General features: G+C 44.0%; 1 protein-coding gene across 1 annotated transcript; it reads right to left on the reverse strand.

Annotated features, from left to right (window-relative positions):
• Positions 1-1186: 1186 nt before the first annotated feature.
• On the reverse strand, positions 1187-24114 carry SEMA4F (ssemaphorin 4F). Its single transcript, XM_051966744.1, has 15 exons — positions 24100-24114; positions 18459-18897; positions 15409-15560; positions 14885-14944; positions 14512-14610; positions 9589-9682; positions 9294-9413; positions 9045-9196; positions 8447-8625; positions 7862-8009; positions 7474-7696; positions 6168-6277; positions 5854-6014; positions 4865-4923; positions 1187-3318 (listed from the first exon to the last, which is right to left on the reverse strand). The coding sequence occupies exons 1-15, from the start codon at positions 24112-24114 to the stop codon at positions 2693-2695; spliced, it is 2637 nt and encodes an 878-aa protein (XP_051822704.1). The 3' UTR covers positions 1187-2692.
• Between the last annotated feature and the right edge of the window lie 509 nt (positions 24115-24623).

The following is a 24623-nucleotide window of genomic DNA, read 5'->3' on the forward strand; positions in this document are numbered from 1 at the left end:
TGCTAATTATATTTTTGTCTTTGTGTTCCTGGGACTTATCAATACCTGGTACACAGGTGTCCCCAAATGTCTTGGGTCCGGTTTTAATGGGTCACTGCTCACATTTCCGGTATTTTTAAGATTCGCAAAGCTCTTTCCTCACCATCATTCTAGCAGATGGGTCCCAGAAGCATCAGTTTACAGGTAGCATCTCTTTTTCCATAAGCTATTTTCCCAGCACACACCGAAGGTGGAACATATCAGAGCCAGGTCTCCTGACTCGGGACACCAGGTCGACGGCTATTTTCTCTTCAGGACAGCTGCTATCATTGATAGGGTTATCAGAACCTTTCTGTGGTAGGAGCACTGAATAGAGAGCCATGAACTCGGGAGGCTGACAAAGACGCTTTGGAGCTCGGCTTGCCCTCTGGGCAGGGGTTGTCAAACCAGTCTGGGGTTGAGCAAGGACAGGGGCCCCAAACAAGGACTGTGAGTTCGTGTGTCCCTTTCTGCACACAATAGTCACTTATTGTTTGCTGAAGTGCATTTATGGGGGGGAGGGGACTCCTGCTTGGTGAAGGAGCCATACATCTGGCTCTTCCCCTCCCCCTCCTTATACAACTTTCTTCTCCCTTGGATCCTCTCCATAAATTCCATTTTACATAGGGACAGGATGATTCTAGGGACTCTGTTCAAAGTTCCAACGTAGTGAGACCAAGGCTCTTTCAACTCCCCTATCTCTGCTTTTGTCTCCATGTCCCTCTTCTTTTTCCTTTCCTTCTTCCCTCCCTTCCTCCCATCTCTTTCTGTCTCTATGTCTATGTCTCTCTGTCTCTGTCTTTCTCATATTAGCTATGTGACCCTCATCATGTCCCTTAACTTTTCTTATCTTCAGTTTCCCTCTCAATAAAATGACAATAATAATAGTACCTACCTTATTGGGTATTCCTGAGGATAAAATGAGATACTTGTGTAGCGCTTGTAAGCCTTAATGCACTATGTAAATGCTAATTATATTTTTGTCTTTGTGTTCCTAGGGATCAATACTTGGTACATAGGTGTCTTGGATACGGTTTTAATGAGTAACTGCTCACATTTCCAGTACTTTTAAGATTGTCTTTCTTTTCCCTTCTCTCTCTCTACTCCCTTCACACTCTCATTTTTTCTCTCATTCTCTCTGTTACACACATACACACATTTACACCTCCAGGTTTCTCAGACCATTTTAATAAAGTTGAATATTCCATAAAAAATATAAAACTTCAAATTCACTTTAGACCATGATGACTGACAAACATACCCATATCCTGCTTACCCTATCCCATTTTTTCTATATTCCCACCCCATTTTATCTACTCCCTCACCCTGTCCCCATCCCCCCTTCTCTCTCTCATTTTTCCTTCACCCCTAGATATCCAATTAATTCCAACTATCTCTTTCCTTCATGTCATCGAGCTGGAAGTTACCTTAGAGATTACCAAATCCAACACTTTCATTTTACAGATGAAGCAACGGGAGCACAAAAGAGCCTTGACTCACCCAGAAATGGGATTCAAAGCAAGATCCAAATGCTCACCTCCATTTCTAGCATTGCTCCCCAGTCCTTTTGTTCCCCTTCCCATGTTTGCATATTCTCCTTGTTCCCATAATCCCACCCTCACTCCCAGTTTCCCCTTCATTCATATCCACCCCCATTCCCACCCCATTCCCTTCCCTACCAGGGGTCAGCAGGTCACCACAGTCATACACACAAGAGGTTTATAAAAACATGAAAGTAAGCGGACACACAGGTTGCCCACCCACCCCCAGAACAGCTGCCAGCCACTAGCTTCCCAAGCACAGTGGGCTGGGGGATCAGCCCAGAGGTAACACGATAGAGGCGGGGGGGCAGAGCCCGGATAATGCAGACATCTCCTTAAGCACACGAACACGTACACCCACATATGCCAGGCAGACACACATAGCCAGGCTCTTCCATGCATTCTCAAATACATATATGTGGTCTGGGGGGCATACCAGGGACCAGACCCTCAGGACTCCCGTGTCTCTGCACACAGGGGCCCCTCCACGGGAGGCAGATAGCACCCTGCCGGTAAATGAGTACCTCCCTCCTTCAGCATCTTCCTCACACCTCTCAGAGACAGCGCCTTCTTCCTGGTGGCCGACCTCAGGGCCCTGATCTGTAGCTCACACAAAGTCCAGGCCACTGAGGTCACAGAAAGCTCCTGTGTCCACCATCCCCTTCCTAGGAAAGACAAAAACCTACAGATCCCACGAGGAGGGATCGGGTTGGAGGACAGAGTCGGTTCAGTACATTCATCCGCTCTCTTGATGGATGCTGTCAGGTGAGCGTGAGCCCCCTGCAGACTTTTCAAAGTCACTGGTCCCTGGGGATCACAGGATCAGACTCACTGAATATCAGACTGGAGAAACAGTACCCACCAGCTGGTCCACCTCCCCCACTATCATAAAGGAGGAAAGCCTACAAAGGGAAAATTACTTGTCCTGGATCATCCAGGGAAGGCGTAGTAGAGTTGATGCTCAAACCCAAGTCTTCCAACTCCATTCAGTGCTCCTTCCCTGCTGGACTGACCCCCGCAGGCCTCTGTGACTAGGGATTATTTCGTCCCCGGGGGTCACTCGGGGCCTGGCGGTTACTGCTGTAAGAGGGCAGCTGCCCCAACAGTCTCTTGCGCCAAGTAGTCACTCAGCTCTAGATGGATGTCTCATCGCACGTGGCCAGCGGTGCCGTGGTCAGCAGGATGTGGGCTTGGTTTGGGCCCGAGTGGGAGTCCCGTAAGAAGGACGGCGGGAAGCCATTGAGGTTGCCGCCCCTTTTGCCCACAGCCAAGGCCAGTGGGAGCCGCTCATCTTCTGGGGAGGGTGATGGGGAGGGGGGGTCGTGGCTGCAGCTCGTGGTCCCAGACGGAGGGGCCCCCAAGTCCAGCCCCACCTTGTTTCTCGCCAAGAGCTCCTGCTGTCGGTGTCGCTGACGCTGCCGGCCAAGCAGGAGCAAGATCAGAGTGGAAGCCACTGCTCCTAAGATAAAGCCAGCCAGCCCAGATCCCACAATTCGGCCACGGCCCTGGGGCTCCCCCCAAAACAGGTGATAAGTAGCCACCACCTGAGTGGTTCCCCCCTCCTGGCATTCACAGGCATAAGTGCCCAGGGAGCCCTGTGTCACCGACACCTCCAGCCCATCCAGCCGAGGAGTCACAGCATCTTTGACGAGACCCCCTGGCCGGTGCCAGACACAGGTTGCCCAGGCTGATCGTGGGGAACACGGCAAGACCACGTGGGCAGCGGGGACCACAGGAACCTCCAGGATGAGAGGAGGTGCTGAAGAGAGACATAAGAGCAGGGGGAGCCAGTTAGGTGCCAGGTCTCTACCTACTACATTAATTTCTCCCCAGAGTTTCAACCTCATTCTTTCCAAATGTCTACAGGACATGTCCTCCCAGGATGCTGTATGGCAGGGGTCCTCAAACTACGGCCCGCAGGCCAGTTGCGGCAGCTGAGGACGATTATCCCCCTCACCCAGGGCTATGAAGTTTCTTTATTTAAAGGCCCACAAAACAAAGTTTTTGTTTTTACTATAGTCCGGCCCTCCAACAGTCTGAAGGACAGTGAATTGGCCCCTATTTAAAAAGTTTGAGGACTCCTGCCGTAGGGACTCACTGCATTCAAATTCAATATGTTCACACCTGAACTCATCATCTTCCCTACCCTAGTTCTTCATTCTCAACTTCCCCAGTTCAGTAAGTAGTGCCCCCATCTTTTTTTTTTTTTTTTTGGCTGAGGCAACTGGGGTTAAGTAACTTGCCCAGGGTCACAGCTGGGAAGTATTAAAGGCCTGAGGCTGGATTTGAACCCGAGTCCTCCTGACTTCAGGGCTGGTGCTCTATCCACTGCGCCATTTAGCTGCCCCGTAGTGCACCCATCTTTATAGGCACCAGAACTCAAAGCCTTGTTATCTTTGAGTCTTTGCTCTTCTTCACCCCACCCCTGAACAACGTAAGTTCTTAAAACCAACTGATTTTAAATCCTTCCACAATCTCTCTCACATCCATCTCATCTCAACTCACACTTGCTACCACCTCTTACCCGGACTCTTATAACACCCTCTTGTACTCTCTCTTCCTTCTTTATACACACTTTCCAAGTTATCTTTCTAATATACATTATCTCTATCTTTAATATCTCTCCACTATCTACCAAATAGAGTATATAAACTTCAGATACCGGCATTTGAGAATCTACACAACTTGACTCTGTCCCAGCCTTCTCTTAAATTATTATCCTCCCTGAATTTTGTCTTCCAGACTAAATGGATTACTCTCTCTGTCCTTACTTTTGTGTACCACACCTTTATTGGACTCTTCCTACCCCCACAGAAACTCTTATTGTTTAGATTCCTTTCTCATTTAAGCTCAAATTCAGTTGTCATCTCCTCCAGGAAGCCTCCCATGGCCCTTTCCTCCCATTTCCATTAAGAGAGATCTTCCCTTCCTCTAAATCTTACAGCTCTTTGCTTGGACTTCTCCCAGCATCCACTCTACTCTCTCCTATATCAAAGTGACTTGGGCCCTTGTTTTTCTCCCTGTTGTATTGTAAGGCACTTCAGGTCTGAGTCTGTGTAATAGCTATTTTTGTATCCCTTAATGACAAATACAGCTTAAAAACATTTGTTGAATTGAACTGAGAGAACTGAGCCAGAGAAAAATTAGGACAGGCAATAAGTTAGACAAATGAGGGTCATTTCCAGAGACTGTATGAGTCCATGGGTTCATAAGTGGCACTAACATTTAGCACACCCTTCAAATAGATCCAAAACTAAGGCTTCTACATCCTCCTCCCTTTCCTCCCATTCTTCAGCCACATATACCTCCAGGTTCCTTGGGGCAAAGAGAGGATGCATTCCCCAACTCAATGTCTTGGAGCAGCCTAGAATCAGAATAAAGCTCAGTTAAAAAAACAAACAAATCACGGACCCCTCTTTTGTTCCCATCATCTCCTTTATTACTCCCACTACTCCATCAGCCCTCCAAACTCCCAATTACCTTCCACTACTTCCCACCACCCTCTATCATTATTCTCCATCATTATCTTCTAACATTTCCCTATTATATTATCATTATCATCCAACACTTCTATTATTCCTGTCACTCCACTGTCATTCCTCAACTTGTCCTATCATTACTCATTAATACTCTGTTATCCTATCCCATCATCACCTCCTCATCACCTCTCAAAACTCTCAACCCTTTCCCATTATTTTTCCTACCACTGCAGCCTTCACAATTCTTCCACTACCACCACTCACTCATTTAGCCTTTCTTATCAATCTTTTCCATCAGCATCTCTCATAATTTGTCACTCTTAATCCATAATTAGCAGCTCTTAAATTCATCCTCACTCCCTCAATAATCCTTCATAATTCCTTCATCATCCACTAATTCTCCTCCCATAATTACCTTTTCATTACTCAATCATTCCCTATCTTTCTTCTATCCCCTCCCAAATCACCTTCTTCTATCTCCCCATGGCAGCCCCAATTTTCCCCATACTCAATAGCTAAAATTTGTGACCTTCATGCAAAAATCACTATTAAGCAGAAGGTAAAGAGACCTAGGAAAAGGTCTAGCCTAGGAAAAGCTGCATAGAGAGTACACCTGTGGGAAGGGGATGACAGACACATACGCTAGAGGAACAGAGACAACAGACAGACAGACTAACCAATAGAGAAGAGATGTGAGACGGAGAGCTTGGCTGACAGACGGGGCAGAGAAAAGAGACATCACACTGGAAGGGCAGAGGTGACGGACAGAGACATGCTGACAGGATAGAGAAACTCAGAATTCAGGTCACGCTCACCCCTCGCCTGCCCCAATGTGGGTAACACAAGCCTTGAGCCTGGAACTCCAAGCACAGGCTGGGTCTCGGGCCAGGATGCACTCTCTGCAGCTCCGGAGACGGCCACAGTTTGTGATGTTTACCTGTGTCACCTCAGAGCCAGAGCCAATCAGGAGCCAACCCTGAGGAAGAAGCAGGGAAAATGGAAAATGGTCCAGCCTCAATTAGTCATAAGCCAAGATGCCTCCTCCATCACAGTCATCAGACAGCCTCCCTTGGGGTTCATAAGCAACAGCCATCCCCCTCAGGTCTGCTGGACACTAGAGGCAACTCACATCATGCAGCTGGAGAGTTTCAACTGGTTGAGGCTCCGGGAATAAGGTCAGGTCCTCGAGGATGCTGAGCTGAGAGCCAATCCGTACTGCTCGGTGCAGGTGTCCATCTCCTGGGGAACAGGTGGGGGCTAGAACACCACTATGTGTGTTGTGTGTGAGCATTTGCCTCTGTGACACTGTGCGGTGTTATGTAGGTATAGACACATCACTATGTGTGACAGTGTCACCCTGGGGGTAGCACCACACTACAGGTGACCTTCTACCTTATCAGAGGGATCTCTCCATCAAGCTCATCTCCTTATCACGTGGAGAGCTACGGCTGTCCTATAAAAGCATGATTACCCTTGGACTACTGCAGCGAGCTCTTTAATGGTTCCCTCTGGGTACCAATCCGTCCTCCATGCATCTGGCACAGCAATAGTCACAAAACACAGACCTGACCATGTCATTCAATCTGCTACTCAAGGAGCTCCGAGGTTCCCTATTACTTCTAGACTCACAGGCAAATTCTTTTGTTTGGCATTTAAAGATCATCCCGGTCTCATTCCACCTGACCTTTCTAGGCATATGATGCATTATGACTCTATGGTAGCATCAGACAGGCCTACTGTGTGTTCCTCATCCAAGACTCTCCAGTAGGCTCTCCGCTCTCTGCCCTTGCTGATCATTATCCATTTCAGAATGCATGTACCATCACCACCACCTTTTAAAGAGGGGCTGGCTTCCCTCAAGACCCACAAGAGACCTTTCCTGATTCCCCTAGTCGTTGGCCCTCCCCACTGAAATGACTTTTTTTTTTTGCTGAGGCAATTGGGGTTAAGTGAATTGCCCAGGGTCACATATAGCTGACTTTTTAATATTCTGCATTTACTTATGTATGCACGCTATTGTTTCCTCCCATAGAATACAAGCTCCTCAAGGTCAGGGACTGTTATGTTCATCTTTGTAGCTCCAGCCCTGGGCATATGGAATAAACTTAAGAAATGCTTGAATAATCAATTGACTGCAGGATATGGAACTATGATCAATTGGGGAGAGGGTGGGAAGAGGAGCTGCAGAGAGGCAGATTTTGACTCATCTTAAGGACAAGCTTTCTAATGACTAGAGCTTTCTGACAGTGACTCTTTCATGAGTCAGTGAGTTGCCTGGAATCAGAAATATTCAAATAGAAGATGAATGACCTTTTCTAAAGGTTGTCCTAATGGGGATTCCTCCTCAAATGAAGATGCTCTGACTAGATTCTGACTAGAAGACTAGATGCTCTGAGGTCCCTTCCAAGCCTGAGATTCTACATTCCAGGATTCACCTGTCCCCAGATAGAGTACATCATACTCTTCTCCCAACAAGCTTGTCACTCTGTGGGCTGCAATCCGGTGATAGACTGTGTTGGAGGTCATCAGCAGGGATTGGCCATCATAAGGGGAAACTGGCTGGTCCATAAGAGGGTGGTCCCGAATGAAGGTCAGAACTCGGTCAGGAAGAGAAAGTGATGAGCCAAAGCCTTGCAGCTTCATTTGGTTGGTTATGCACTGGGGAGTGGAGAGTGAAAGGAAGAAGTATGAGGAGGGACTAGAAAGGGATAGGTACTAGGGGTAAGGAAAAGCCTGGGGGGGGATTCCTGAGGGACTTACAAGGATATTCTCTGGGGGAATTCCAATCCTCCCCTGCCCTCTTCCATCTCTTTCTAGACTCACCATTCCAGGCCTGGGGTGGGGGACATCACTGTCCATCACAGGCACTCCCCTATTGCAGTCGTGCTTGAATTCCCTAAATGGGCCACTCATTGAAGCCCGAATGTTTTGGGGATGGAAGGCACAGATGGCAGAAATGGCAACTCCATCCCTGAGGAACCAGATGCCAAGAAACCAGAGGTTAGGGTGCTGAAGGGGGATGACCTATACCTGGGTAAAGGATTGGGATGTGGAAATAATTTGAGGAAAGATATTGTATGGAAAGTGATTAGGGACAGAGATTCTGACAAAAGCATGGGAGAGGGAGGGACACTGGGGACCTTGGAGAAAAAAAAATCTGAAACAAATTGTTGGAGACAAGAAAGCATTACACTTTTTTTTTTATAAAAATATACTTAGATCTAGAAAAGTGCTTAGGGATCATTTAGTTTAACTTCATTTTAAAGAAATTGAGACCCAGGGGTGTTAAGCTGAAGTACACATGCAGTAAATAGTAGATTTAGGATTCAAACCCAGAGCCTTCAATTCCAAATCCAGGATTCTTTCTACTGTACCCTGCTGTTTCCCCCTCAGTACCTCCCTCCTCACCACTGGGAGGAGAAGACCCCATAGAAGAGGGGAACCCCTTTGCCAGGCTTCAGTCGCAGGGCTGTCATATCCTGCAGGATGCTGGAGGTTCGGCCATGGGTCGGCCCTGGACACAGCAGCTCAGCTTTCAGAAATGTCGTCCACCTCCGCTGGAGGGTCTTCAGACCCCCAAGGTCTCCCTGGAGACACAGAGATATTATTTGGAGTCAGCAGTAATGGAGGGAGGTAACCCCAGATTTCTTCATCTCAAGGTGAAGACAGATATAGGGAGATAGAGGTAGAGGGACTGCCAAAGATGTGGAGTCACATGAAGTCTTCATACATGGGGAGATCAGCTGTCCAACATCCCCACCCTGACTTCCCACTTTCAGGACCGGGAGAGCAAAAATGGAGAAAGATGGTACAACAAGGTCATGCTGAGGAGGCAAGAGGGACAGCAACCAAAATAATTAAGGGAGAGGAAGAACAATGTCCCCCATAGACCCTCCATTCCCAGGATAGAGAGAGTCAGGGCAAAGCAAGAGGAAGAGGTCGAGAGTTACAGGAAATGCTGAAGAAGGGGCTTAGAGCAGATGGTTAGAGAGGAAAGAAACCTCACCGCGCACACACGAGCCACACGTGGGACCTTTACTGGCTGAAACACGTCAGAGTCTCGAGCCGTCTCAGTGAAGAAGAAATAGATTTCGGTGTCTCCATCCTCCTCCCCCCAGTCGGCTGGGCTCAGGGATATAGCTGCCACAAACTTTGGATCTAGGGAGACAGGAGACTTTAGATACCATGCCAGGACACACCAGAGCCCTTCTTCCACCTCAAGGGGCTCCTAGATCGTCTTCTGCCATTTCCCTACCATTTAGCCAGGCTGGTGAGACCTCTGTCCGGATCCGCTCTTCAGCTGGGCCTGTGGCCCGAGAGATAATTGGCTCTGTCCCCAGAAAATTATTCATGCTGGCAGTATATAGGACACCCCCTAAAGAAAAACAAATGGGGAGACTGGAAATAGAGATACTATGTGGAAATGCCAGATATTGTATGGAGAGTGATTAGGGACAGAGACACTGAAAAGAGCAGTAGGGGACAGACATTTCTTCAGAAGAATGGTGGGAGACACAAATAAATCTTGGAGCACTCTGCCCCCCACTTACCAGTCATTACAGCAGCTGACCGCTGGGTTGGCTCAAAAGGGCATTTCCCTCGGCCACTTTCTAGCCTTTCAACCTGATGGAAACTGGATACGTCCTATGGTCCAGAGAGCAGTGACAAGACCACATTGGAATCAGTAGGGGGGTCAACACAGGAGGTCAGCATAGGGGGTCAATGTCCAGTCAAGGCATTAGTCACAAAGCAGGTCAATGTTAGGTTATGGGGAGGTCATAAGGAAAGGTTAGTCTGGGGGCTTCCAAGCCCCCAGTATAAAAGTTACAGGAAAAAATTAACTTGGGATGACAGAACATCCAGGATCAATGGGAAAGAGAAGTCAACACAGAAGGAGTTAGTAGAGAATCAAATAGAAATTCCCCTCAATTCTTCCCTTTTCTGAGTGTTTCTTCTATCCCTACACTGCCCTCCGTGTCCATTAGGAGGCCCTACTCAAGTAATTTTTCTCCATATAAGAGAAAGAACATGAAGTCTGGGGCTTTCTTCTGAATACCATCATGAATTTTCATTCAACCCTTCCACTGGCCCTTCCATGAACCTTCCCTTCCCATAGAGGAAATGGGGAGGAGAGTCAAAGTGAATACATAGGGGAGGGGAGATCAAGATTAGGAACTTTAACCAAAAGGCTAACAAATGTGTAGTTTGGAGATCAAATTATTGGGTAGTCTCCCAAGAACCAAGAAAGAGAAGAAGAGATTAAGCAGAGCTTAGAAGGATAAGACAAGACCAGCTTGTTGAGACTCCAAAGCACTTTTTTTGAAAATAATCTTCCTCAAACCTCAAAAAACTTCAGCATTTTTCAGGAAAAAAATGCAAACTTCTTGGTCTGGCATTCAAGGCTTTCCAAAATCAGATTCATTTTTCTTCCCAGAAATTTTACACTTCTCTTTCCTCAGCCAAACTGAGGTTCATGCTGTTCCTCAATAACACCCTGCCTTCTCCCACCTCTGAATATTAGTACTGGCTATCCTCCATTCTTATAATGTACTTATAATGTACTTATAATGTACTCTATTTGTTCAAATTTCTCTCTTCAAGGTCTAGCTCAAATATTCTCTCTTCCATGAAGCTTTCCCTGAATCCCCTCCTCTGAAAAGCTGAAATCAATCTCTTCTTGCTTAAGCTGCACTGAGGCATTTTATGTGAAACCAGTCTCATCTTTGACCCACTTTTCTGTGTAAATGTTAGATTTCTCTCATTCAATTGTAAGCTCTTTGAAGATAGTGACTTTTCCCCACAACCTTAATACATAACAGGTATTTAACAACTGTCTGTAGAATTAAATTAAAATTTTTCATAATTCCAAGCCATTCCTAACTTATCATTTTGGCCCAATCTGTAAAGTCCTCAGGAATTCTGAGACAAGATGGAGAGGACATTGGACATGGAGTCTGAATGACCCTACATTCAAATCTTACTTCATATACTTACTAGCTATAAGACTCTGGGCAAGTCTATGGGCTCCCTTTCTAATTCTAAATCCATGGTCCTACAATCCCTTCAGGGCCAATGGGCTTAATTTGAAACAGAAAAAAGAATAGGAGCAAGAAGCTGTGATAGCCATTGAACAGTTAAGTGGGAGCAAGATGGTAGGATCCTTTTGGGATGGGAGTCAAGTATCCACACCTTCACTTCTGCACCCATGACTACGACCTTAGTTCCAGTCTTGTGACTTTTATCCAGTCCCTTGTTTACACTAGCTACCTTACGCTGGCACTGTTATAATAGTCTCCTGAAAAGTTAGATTGTCCTCCTCCAATTCTGTATACTATCACTAGAAGAAAAACCTGGCTTCCTATTCTGCCATTGACACTTACTAGCTATTTGCCCCTGAACAAATTATTTTATCTCCCCAAATCTCAATTTTCTCATTTGTAAAACTGCTATGGGGTACTTGTGAATTTATCTTTCATATTATAGAAATGCATTATTATTTCTAACTCACAATTCTGATCATGGTCCTTCCCTGTTCAAAAACCTTCAGTAGCTCACTAGTACCCCCTCATAAAGCTTTAAATGCTTTACCCTGATATTTGAGGTCCACACTTCCTAATCTAATCTCTCTATCTAAGACTATTCTCCAGTACAAACTCTATGTAGACTCAGCCATTCTGGGCACCTTCTAGTTCTCTAGGTATTTTCTGCTCTTTTCTATATCTAAACTTCTACCAGAAATTCCTTAACGCCATGCAAAGCAACCTTAAAGGACAGCTAGACCAACTCTTGCCAGTAGCTTGTTACCCCCTTCTCTACAAGAGTTCCAATATGGTGTCACATAAATTGCTAATACGTGGAAACTCATTTTTCCATTAACAACCCATTACAACATGGGACAACAATCATTGTTAGGATTTTTTTCCTGATACTAAACTGAAATTTGCCTCCTTATAATTACCATCTTCTTTTTCTCCTAGTTATGCCCTCTGTGGTCAAGCAGAACAAGTCTTCCACATCATCCACACTTTTCAGATATTTAAAACAGGAATCACAATTTCCCTATAAAGTCTTCTCTCCTCTAGATTAAGGCATCTTAATACCTTCAACTAGCTTCCACTTTCCTTCCTATCCTATCTACCTTCCTTGGGTGAACCCCATCTTGGTAGAGTTCTAAAATATGTTATACAGAATTGGCCACAATATTCCATATAGTCTAACTTTCCTTTGCCTTGGTCAGGCCCTATTATTACCCCTCTGTGCTGACTCACTTTGAGCTTAGAGGTTATTAAAGGCCCAGAATCTTGTTCCTATGAAGTGTTATCTAACCACATTTCCTTTACCTTGTCCTTATATGGTTATTAGGGTTTTTTAATCCCATATATAACACTTCACAAGCTTCAGCCCTTTCTAGTATTTAAGCTTCCACAGTATTCTACCAAGACTGGCAAGTTCTTTTCATGGATTTCTTTGGTTATATGTCTCTATATCCATCTTTTCCATATATCCTTTTCATAGCTGAATTCATCAAAGAGCTGCTTATGCAGTCACATCCACCTTTTCAGATGCCCTATAACCATCTTCTTCCCCATGGATATTTGTTATTATGTCATCAAAATTTCAATTTTAAGATCTTCCTATGCCTCATGAGTTGATTTCTCTTTCAGTCTCTGGCCATGGGATTACAGAATCCCATGATAATATAGGTGGCAGCCAAAAGGAACATGTTCCTAAGTCGAGTTGGACAATGGAAGTGATCTGAAGGCTTTACAAGCCCAGAAGTAAATCTAGGAGAGTACACTTTGGCAAGTGACTCCTCAGTTCACAGTGGCAAGTCCAGTATAGAAACAGAAATTAAGACCAACTAAAATGGGCACAGATGAAAAAGATGCTACAGTTCCTAAAGGAATTTTTTGCATTTATATGTATGTATGTATGTGCATATGTATGTAAATATCCATGAATTTACATTCATTGGTATTAATATTTATTAATATTCTTTTTTCCCATCTCAAAGATATTAAGTCAAATAGCTAGAAGGTATAGTAGAAAGAATACTATACTTGGAGTCCAAGGACTAAGGTTTAAATTTAGCATCTGCTACTTAAAATCTGTATTATCTTGGGCAGTTCCCTTCTCTTTGTTCTACATTTTCCTCTACAGAAAAAGGACAGAATTCTTAAGTTCTTTTCTAGCTCTAAATTGTATCATCTAATATAGTAGGACCTCCCAAAGGTATAGGAAGACAACCGCAGATACCTTTGCAGCAGCCAAGAAGGGCTTGAGAGAACTTACTTATTTAGCAAAACAGAATAGATATAACCCTGAATACATCAACGAGTGGCTTAGAAGCCAGGAAACAAAGTCTAAGAATAACAGGAAATAATAAGGTTGAGAGTGGATGGTAATAGAAAGAGGAAGCCACAGCATTTTCAAGTTGAGTGGCCCTTTCAGACAACCTTCCCTATCCAGGTAAATGAAGAGGTAGTTATCACTGATGTAGAGGAAGAAGAGTGACCCCAGAAAGGATGGTCAAACCAGGATACTGATAGTAAGGCCTGAGGATCTTCCCAGAGTTGGACTTGACATGCGAGGACATGACTTCTGATCATCTTTGCTGAACTACTACATATTCAAAGATCCTTTACTCAAGAAAGAAAGCTTTTCTTCTTTCCTTGTACCATTGTCACACAGGATGACTAATCTCTCTCCTTTGAGGTATTATATTAGTTCTGCCTGAAGCAAGGAAACAGAATGAGTAACCAAATAGAAGGCAGAAGATACACCAGATTTAGGCTCAATTCAAGAGAAATCTTCCTTTCAAAATTTTTTTCCAAGGGTGGAATGGGATATTAGAGATAGGAAATGCTCCAGTACAAGTTTAATAGACATTTGTAAGTTGCCTTCCAGTGCTAAGAGGCTATGAGTCTGATGTCTTTGTGTTCTTTTACTTGAACACTGGAAGGGAGGTTAATGAAAAGAATGCTCCTCCTTGGAGTAACTTGGGTTCGAGTCTGGGTTTGAACCTATACTATTTTAGACATATACCTTATGTATATATCTAAGTTTAGATATAATATATATACTTGACCATATAATAAGGGCAAGTTAATTAAGCTTTCTGACTAAACTAAGGGCTGATTACTTTGAGCAGGGGCATAGCTTGGACATGGACCATGGGAGTAAAGTGAAGATGGAAGCAAGATTTGGCGAATGGGAATGAGAAAAGGACACAGGAATAGAGGTATAATGATAAGAAGTGATAATGGGTCACAGGCCTTTGAAGGTTTACCCTATCATTAATTCTATATATTCAGTAACCTTAACCTCTATGACCATCCCATCCTGTGTTGTCCCTATGTCTCCCACATTTCTCCCAAGTACAGCTCACAATGACTCCATATTCTCGTTACATCCCCACCCCTTTCCCATGCATCCCTCCCTTCCACATATTCCCCCTATATCCAGTCACTCACAATGATCCCGCACTGTGGGTCGAAGGCAAAGGTACCGCACGTGAGAAGGTGAGAAGCATTAACCATGGCAAGAATTCGAATGTAATTATGACAATCAGCCTGGGAATCAAATTTGTCAAACAAAGACAGGGGATCAGTGAGGTCATAGTAAACTGGAAGCATCAGGGACAGAGATTTCAAATAGAGTCAGCAATGGTGAGAGACAGCTGGGGTCAGAGAGGGTGAGGGATGGAAAGGGTACCCAGGACATCAGTTGGGGGGGGGAGGGAGGGAGAGATGGTCAATGACTGAGTCAAGTGGGGCTGAGTCCATTGTGGAAGTGTAAAATATGTTCAGGCCAAGGTGTAGGATTGGAGGTTGAGTTTATACTCACCTCCTTCTTGCCCTTCTTTCTGCAGCTCTGTCTGTGGGCTTCAGGCACTGGCCAGTCAATCTGAGGAAGATTTAGGAGTAACCACCCACTTCCCTAGGCTTCCTAATATTTCTCTACACAGCCTTTTGGGCCAGATCAGAGTAGGGAAAATGGGCAAAAAATCTTGGAATTTGGGCCCTGAGGAGCCCCTCTCTAAGGAAACAGGGTACTATGGTTTCCAGCATCCCTAGGAGCCCCCTCCAAGTTATCATGCATGTTCTCAGCACCGTTTCATGGGAAACATTAGATATAAATATAGATATAAAACTCTCATTCCCCCAACCTCCATCCCTTCCAGTTTGCCAAGACCTCCTTTCAACACAATAATCTTTATCCATCTAATGCCTTTTGATCAGCATGAATCTCCCTGTTACACTGACTCTTCCCTCCACAGTGACTCATTTGACCAGCAAGAAGCCCCACCACACAACAAGGAGCTTTTACATGTCCTGAGGGCTAGATTCTCCCTCATGTCCATCTCTCACCTTTTGGGCTCTCCCCTCTGTGAGAGGTAGGGGCAGAGCAAAAATGGCATCTTGGGCACCAACATAAAGTCTATTGGAAACAGGATCCACAAGGAGGACAGAGTAATTTTGGGTCGAAGGGGCAGAGAACCGGGTGAGGAAAGGGTCCGACTCTAGAGAGGAAAGAGTAGAATTAGGAGGTAGAGGAAACATCTTCAGTCTGGCAAGACAGCCCCATCCTATCTGATTGCCCTACAGGCAACAGCCCAGTGTCCAATTCTTTCTTTACATTCCTCAATAATCTTCATTATGCATAGATATGACAATATCATGCCTCTTTTCAAAGCTATTTCCCATGGCTCAAACTCCTCTGCCTAGAATTCAAGGATTTCCACAATCTATTGCCATCTTATCTCTTTAGCCTAACCCCATAGCATTCTATTGTTCATGTACTGTATTGTTCAGAGTCCAGTTCATGAAATACACTTTGCACTTTCTTTCTTACACTGTTCTTTATGACTGAAATTTCCCCCACCCTTCACCTGTTGAGATAATGTTGGTAAAGCACTTAGCCCAGTGCCTGGCACATTAAGAAATAATGGCACTTAAGAAATGTTTGTTCCCTTCCCTTCTTCTTCCCCTTTGAATTCCTACCCAGTCTTTAAAGTCCTACTCAAACACTACCTTTGCTACAAAGCCTTCTCTCATCTCCCTGTTGTTAGCAATGACTTTTCCCTTCAGAACTCATACAGCATTTTCATTTTGCTTCTCTGATATACTTGTCTTGCTGAGTTCTGTATGTCTCCAGTTCTCCTACAACATTGTAAATGCCACAAAAGAAAAGCTTATACTAATCACAATAGGCTAGAAACAGTAAGCACTTAATGAACATTTATTGAATTAACACATTTGTTGAATAAATGTTAACTGCCCATGAAGTCTTTAGGTACAATTGAGTATGTATGCTGTTCCCAGGTGCTGCTAGCAGAGGAGCAAAGAATTCAGCAAATTATCCAGACAATTACATAGTTCTTTATTAAAAATAAAAGCATAAATACTTATTTATCTCTAATTTCTCCTCCTAAACAGTGTGGTTCATTATAGGAAGCAAAGTTTAAAGAAATACACTAAGATGTGTATTAAATGCCTTCTCTCATTAAATCATTCATTATTATTATTTCCCATTTAATCTAACTCCAGAGTAAAAAGAGTTATTAGTCACTATCCACTAACCACAATGTTGTTCCCTAGAATCCCACATAGCAATTTGTTTTGCAACTATCCAATATCCCAATCAAGTAACATTGGATATTAAAGTTATGACTTTTTCTTAACTCCCTAAACTATAAATCTCATAAATCCCAAGTAAGGGACTATTTTACTTAAATGAATATCTCCCCTAGTGATAGGGCTCTCTTCAGTCATATCTGTTCATAGGAACATAGGAAATTAAATGTTTATTAAATGGATGTAACTTAAGAATACCCTTTAACTTTCTCCCCATGATTTTGGGGGATTGTTCCCTCCCCCACACTAAGGATTTGTGCTTACTTGGGCCATGCTCTGGTCCACTCCAGATATTGCTGCCTTAATACAATATCCAAAGCTCCTTAATCTTCCTCTGTATACCTGAATTATGTTCCTGCTTGTGGCTTCTTGCTTCATCTGGACCTCCAGGCACTGACCATGGTCTGATTGCCTAGCTTCCACATTTTGGCTTTTTCTTTTTGTTTTAGCTTAAAACTGCAGCTTTACCCTCTGAATTCACAATACCTGCATACTCCACCTACACAAAATGATGCCATGATTAGAGGCCCTTTCTCACACAGCATTTTCTCCATGATATATCTGCGTAGCATAGCTTCCAGGCCTGGCCCCATCTGCTCAGCCTTATCCTACTGCCACCTTTGACCCAGTGCTAACACTAAAAACCAAATGGTAAAGAAAGATTGTACCCATGTTCTATGTACACACGTCCATAATTGCCTCCCTTCCTTTCCTTTCAAATCAAAGGAAAGATTTTCCCCTAGAAACTAGCTTGCCTTACTCTAACATTCCTTTCCCCAACAATCTTTAGAACTCATTAAGGCCGGAAAACTTATTTTGCTTAAGATTATGTAAGAGGGTTCATTAATAAGCCTAGCACCTCCCAGTCCTTTACAACATCTGAAAAGAGGTCTTTTTTCCCCTCTAAACCTTTTAAAATACTGCTGCATAATGGGTAGGATCCGGGAATTGAAGGTTTGCAGGGCAAGAATGGGTGTAGATAGGGTCCTAGAGACTTGGAGAAAATAAAAAATATGGGAGAGTTCAGCATGCCCAGGGACAAGGATGCTAAGGGAATGGGGCAGGGAAAAGGGAAAGCAGAGGCACAGAAATGAGTGGGAGGGGGAGGATTCTGGACTTAGAAGAGGGAGGAATGGGTCTCCTACACAGGGACTGGAGATATGGGGAGGGGCACAGACAGCTATGATGGGTATGTGGTTGGGGGGAACACACGGATGGAAGAATTCTTGATTCAAGAGAGGTGGGCGTTGGGGGAGGAAATTCTGAGCAGCACAGGGATGGGGGAAACAGGGGTGGGGGAACTGTGGGCAGCAGAGAGATGGGGGGTGGGGCACAGGCAATTCCCTGTTTAAGAGAAAAGGGTTTTTAGGAAAATAAGGATGGGGATCTCCCTGATCGGGGAGGGTGTGCAGCGGAGGGAGATTGGGAACATAGAAAACTGCGAGCTCTCTGTTCATGAAAAAATATACATATATATATGGTTTGTAAACCTAAGGATGAGGGAGTTTCCAGATCAATAGAAAAGGGTTGTGAGAATAGGAACCCGGGTATTCCCGGCTCAGGGGGAAAAAATGGTTGAGAACGTAAGGGTGAGGGAGTTCCCCGTTTAGGAAAAAGGGTTGCAAGCACAGAGGGGAGCGAAGGATTGACATCGGGGGAGCTCCCCGATCCGTAGCAGAGGGAGGAGAAAGGGAGGACTGAGGGGGATCGGTGACTGGGGGGATCGCTAACCGCGGAGGACGGGGCTGGGCAGGGAGGGGCGGCGGCGCGGCACCTGCTCTTACCCGAGGCTGTCAGCGAGGTCCTGGGCACCGAGGGCAGCAAGCGTCCGCGCCGGGGTTCGCTCCAGGCTCTAGCAGAGGCGCAGCTCACCAACAGCACCAGCACCTGCACCCGCAGCGCGGGGCAGGGCGCGGCCCACACGGAGGCGGGAGCAGAGGCAGAGGCAGGAGCACGAGGCTGCTCGCGGCCCGGGCGGGGCCGGGCGGGGGACACCCGCATCCTGATCGGCAGTCCGCCAGCTGGGGGTCCTCCCGCGGCGGATGCAGCGGGCCCCGTAGCGCCGCCTCCCGGCTTCAGCCTCAAGCTCCGCCCTGCGCCAGGTCCGACTCGGCCCGGTTCGACAGTGCTCGGCCCCGCCCGCACCCCGACCCTAGTCGTGCTTGTGGGACAGAGTTCGGCCCGCAGGCGGTGCTTGGGGTAGATACCGGGTAGGAGCTTAAGCTAAATTCTGAACGACAGCCTTGGCCCCACCCCCGCAGGTGGCGCAGTGGACACGCCCCTGGAAGACAGCCAATAGAGAACAGCCTTTCCTACGTCAGCCAATTAAGACCGGGAAGAGGAAGGCAGGACTCCATGTGGGCGGGGACTGAGGCCAGGTAAAAGCTGGGCGCAGCCCAGGTGGAAGACCTAGCTCCGGTCTCGGCAGGAGAGCCTGCGAACATAACGGAGCCCGTCCTGGTCTTCACAAAGGCAATCCCGGGGCTGTTCAAGAAAGAAAATCTTCTGGGATTCTGACGCGGGGCTGGACCCAGGCCAGGAGAGCATTTCCACTCTGACCACTGACAGGGGGCGTGGCGGAAGAGAGGGAAGGAAGCCAGAAAGGAGGGTTCCAGTGGTCAGGCTTGAGGAGTCCCCTAGACAGCACCGGCCCTGAAGTCAGGAGGACTTGAGTTTCAATCTGGTCTCAGACACTTAACACTTCCTAGCTGTGTGACCCTGGCAAGTCACTTAACCCCAATTGCCCCTCCCACCCCACCCCCCACACACAAGGAGTCGCTTTAGACTTCACAGTTTAGCATTGAAGGAAGATGGGAGTAAAATAAGCTATAGAGACACAAACATAGCTATAGATATACAACGTGTGTGTGGAGTGTGTATATGCATGTTTCCTCTCATGCAGCATAAGCTTCCGGAGGGTAAGGACTGTTTAATTTGTGCCTTTTTATTCCCAGCATGTAGCGAGCGCTTAATTGTTGATTGACTGTAATATACTTTTGAGTTCTAAGCAGATTCCTAAGACTTTAAGTTGCAGAGAAGGTACCAACCTGTATTGATAGAGGGAGATTCTTGTTTCTGGAGTTCCCTAGACTTATGAAATTATAGGTCCCATTTCTATCCTCAGCTGAAGTGTGGTCCTCAAACTTTTTAAATAGGGGACCAGTTCACTGTCCCTCAGACTGTTGGAGGGCCGGACTATTGTAAAAACAAAAACTTTGTTTTGTGGGCCTTTAAATAAAGAAACTTCATGGCCCTGGGTGAGGGGGATAATCGTCCTCAGCTGCCACATCTGGCCCGCGGGCAGTAGTTTGAGGATCCCATCAAGTCATGTATTTCCTAATTTTGTTATTTTCACTCTGAAAGGAAGTTTAGGAGCAGATTGTAGGTTTCAGAATCAGGAATACTGACCCAGACTATCTTCCCTCCACCCAGAACCAAGGGAAACAAGTACTATCAAAACTCCTTAATTCATGCGCCTTTTCTCGTTGTAATAATCTCCAATTTATTCAGTATATGTTTTGTTTGTACATAGTTGTTTTCATATTGTCTACTACATTAGAAAGAAGAATTTCACTTTGGTCTTGCTTTGCCTTTCCTTGTATCTCCACTGTTAAGTATAGTGCATGGCACATAGTAGGTGCTTAATAAATACTTGTTGACTGCCTGACAAATGGAGCATAACATGGCAGAAATTAAAAACTAGAAGAAACCTCAGAAACTCCTAGTCTACTCCTAAATAGAAATCTCTATAACACCAATAAATGGTTATTTTTGCCTCTACCTGGATCTACCTAGGAAGACATTGTGATTTCCTGAGGCAGCCCATTCCCTTTTTAAACAACTCAGTCTACCTCTTTGCATCACCTACCTTTGGCTCCTAGTCCAGTCTTCTGGGGCCAAACCAAACAAGTATAATCCCTATTTCTCATTCCAGCCTTTCCTATATTTAAAAAATAACTATCACATCTCCTCTAAATCTTTTCTTCTCCAGGCTAAATATTTCCATTATTTCATATCCTAAACATAAGTCCAGGCAGACTATAGTACTTTTAAGTTCCCATATGTAAAATAAAATAAAAGGAATATAGGACTTGTACACTTGTCTGCTAGGATAAAGCATAGGGATTCAGCTGTGCTTAATAAGGTTAGAAATCCAGAGACAAGACAAGACACTGAGGGGATATAGTATTGATCATAGTGGTAGGTAGAAGCAGAAAGCAAGAAAATTGATGATGAATACATGAAAAAGGTTGGCAGAGTTCCATGAGATACTAAGATTTCGATTTGCCTAGAGTAAGTCTTGGGACTTGAATAGAAACTTTAAGAGAAGTGGGGCTCAGAGGGTAGGGAGAATTATGGTTTAAAAAAAAGAATGGTAAAATGCCAAGCCTTTAGTGGAATACTGCAAGGATCTGTCTCTAACTTTCTTGTAACAATCAACAATCTGAAAGAAGACAAAATCTGATTTAAAAGAATCAGATTTGCTCATGATGAAAGGCTGGGATATCAAAGGCAAAATCCACAAAATCTTGACAGATGAAAATAACGTGAAAATTTTCATAAAATGGCACCTTTTTTTTTTTTTTTCCTTTTTGGACCAGTCCTGTGATTTCATCATCATAGGAAACTCCCAATGGGGAACCTCCCTTCACTAATGCAAATTGACAACTACTTTAAACTTAGAGCTTTAAAGGATTGCGTAGAGAACTCCCTATAAATAATAAAATGAAAGATAACAAGCAATTAATGCATTGTTGATGGAGCTGTGAATTAGTCCAGTCATCCTGGAAAGCAAATTGAAATTATGCAAAGAAAGTAACTAATATGTCCATATTTTTGAACCAAATATTCTGCTATTAGGAATACACTCCAAGGAGGTCTTTGAAAAAGAGATAGGGCAGACAGATAAATAGAGCATTTATTAAACATTTACTGTTTGTCAGATTTTATGCTAAGGATACAAATACAAACATGCATCACAGTCCACAGTCCCTACTGTATTATTCTCAAGAGGCTTACATTTTAATGGGGAAGGAGAAGCTATAGCATAAAGGAAATAAAGGGGAACTAAATAATGAGAGTAAAAGAAAAAAAGAAGGTTACTCTAGCCAGGACAAGGTGACTAATAAGGAGGAGAAGTAGAAGAATTTCAAAGAATAGAATGTGAATGAAGTGGATCTTAGTTTGGGTTCTCCTGAAATAGCAGGCAACCACAATTCAGTTGAGCAAGATCTCAAGTGGAGATTTCTCCAGAGTAGCAAAATGAGGACGAGCAGGGGGATGAAAAGAAGTCTGGAGAGCCCAGTCTGACAAAAAATAAAATTAAATTAAAAAATTAAAATTAAAAAAGATCCCATATATATACACACCAACATTTTAATAGTAGCATGTTTTGCAGGAACAAAATACTTGGAATAAAGTAGATGAACATGGTTAAATGAGTTATGTTACCTGAATATTATGGAAGATTACTGAGTGGTAAGAAATGAGAAATATGAAGAATACAGAGAAGTCTAGGAAATTTATATGAACTGATGCAAAGTAGAACAGAATCAGAGAAACACTGACTCCAACTGATGGGGGGAACCCTGAAGCTGTCCTCCTTGACTTTTGGGGTGAACTCTGAAATTCTTCTCTGATAGAGACCCACCCTTCTAGACAGTTAAGTGGTTTCATTAAGAATAACCCAGGGAAACGAATGTGAACTATCTGCATTTTTGTTTTTCTTCCCGGGTTATTTTTACCTTCTGAATCCAATTCTGTGCAACAAGAGAACTGTTCAGTTCTGCAAACATATATTGTATCTAGAATATACTGCAACATATCTAACATATATAGGACTGCTTGCCATCTAGGGGTGGGGTTGGAGGGAGGGAGGGGAAAAATCGGAACAGAGACGAGTGCAAGGGATAATGTTGTAAAAAAATTACCCTGGCATGGGTTCTGTCAATATAAAGTTATTATTAAATAAAATAAAATAAAATATTTTTAAAAAGGAAAAAAAAAGAAAAAAAAAGAATAACCCAGGACCACTCCCCACTTAGCTTGAACTTAAGTGGTCTCATTTAGCTGGAGATCTGGACCTGGATTCTATTGAGTATTTCTATTGAGTAGCTGCATCCTCTATTGAGCTGAAAATTAACCAGGACCACTCCTAATAGCTGAAACTTAAGTGGTTTCAAGCAACTAGAAATCTAGGCCCTGAGGCAGTGAAAACATTGAAAGAATCTCATTCAATTGAAACCTCAGTCTCAGATTTCTGTAAAAAACACAATTTTAAATTCATAACTTGAAGAGGTCTGAAGCAGGATTATGCCTTATCAAGCAAGAAACCTCTCTCCTTGGCATAGCTGCCTACCAGGACTCCTGCCTGCTGTGAAAAGACCCTCTTCTCAGTGAAAACATTTTGTTATTTCTCTGCCAGGACCTCTATTTCCTTAACAGGACTTTGCCACTGAGAAAGTCTGCCTTCCTAGCAAAGCTGACTTCTCAGTGCCAATAAAACATCCTTTTGCCACTAATATTTTGGGTTCATGAATTCTTTCATGTTGGACCTCTTCAATCAAAAGGGGGATTCCCACAACTCTTTACACTGCCACTAACTGCATCACAACTACATAAATGGAAATAACAAAACTGAATGATGGGAAATTTTGGTGATCAAGTTGATCTCAAAGAAGAACTAATAGAAAATATTTCTCTCTTGCTTCTATGTTGAGATGATGGTCTATGATTATGCAACATTGTATGTAATATCAGACTTTTTCATTGTATTGATTAATTGTGCTTAACTAATTTTTTCCTCTTTTTTAATCCTTTCTTAGAAGAGGATGGCACTCTGGATTGGTGATAGGAGGGAGATGCCGGTGGTGTAAAAATGAAATCTATCAATAGCATTTATTATTTTAAAATACCTAGATGGTTTATGTTGCAAGTTTAGTATGAATCAGCAATGTGACATTCTAGCCAAAAAAGTTAATTAGGTTTTAGGATGTGTTAATAAAACCATAGTGTCCAGAACAAGGGAGGTGATTGTCCCACTGTCATCTGACCTGGTTAGATGCCATCTGGAATATTGTGTTCAGTTCAGAGCTCTACACTTCAGGCAGGATGCTGACAAACTGGAGTGCATCCAGAGGGTGGCAACCAGTATGATGAGAAGATTGGAGACAATGCCATACAAGGTTTGGTTGAAAAAACTAGGGCTGTATAACCTAGAAAGGAGAAAAAAGAATAAATATAATAGCTGCCTTCAGATATTTGAAGAGCTACCTTGTGGAAGAAATTATACTTTTCTTGAAGGCAGAATGAAAAGTAGTAGAGATTTGTAGGAAAAGAAAAACCTCCAAAGGATTAAGTAGGGATATAAACTGGATTGTGATTTCACTGATATAGGGGACTCCCAAAAGAGGAAATTCCCTCTACCCACAGAATCGGCATTTCTGCAACCCAGTCTAATAGAGACCAGTTGCCCAGAACAATGAGAGATTTAATGACTTACCCAGAATCAGGGATGTGTCAGAGCTAGATGCTGTTTTATTCACTTACCAAAAAATGTTCTTAACTAATAAAGGTATCACAACTGGAGGTTTTTTTTTTTACTTGATCTGGGCTGGGTCCCTGAGTGTAGCTAATACTTCACCCCTGAGGATTCTGGGAAATCCTGAGGAACTACATAAACATAAGGAAATTATGCTGTAGAAATGGTTCCTGCTCACTTTGGGTTGGACTGATGATGACCTCAAAGGTCACCTCAGGACTGGCATCCAAAACCTTTCACAATTAGTTGTTAGGATATTACCCACTAACTAATTACCCACTAACCCATCTTGGGTGGAGTGCCAGGCCTGAAAACCTATTTTCCTGAGTTCAAATCAGGCCTCAGACACTTACTTGTCATGTGACCCTTTGCAAGTCACTTAGCCCCGTTTGCCTCAGTTCCCTTATTT

Source organism: Antechinus flavipes, chromosome 6 (genome assembly GCF_016432865.1).
Source record: "Antechinus flavipes isolate AdamAnt ecotype Samford, QLD, Australia chromosome 6, AdamAnt_v2, whole genome shotgun sequence".
NCBI classification, from domain to species: Eukaryota; Metazoa; Chordata; class Mammalia; order Dasyuromorphia; family Dasyuridae; genus Antechinus; species Antechinus flavipes.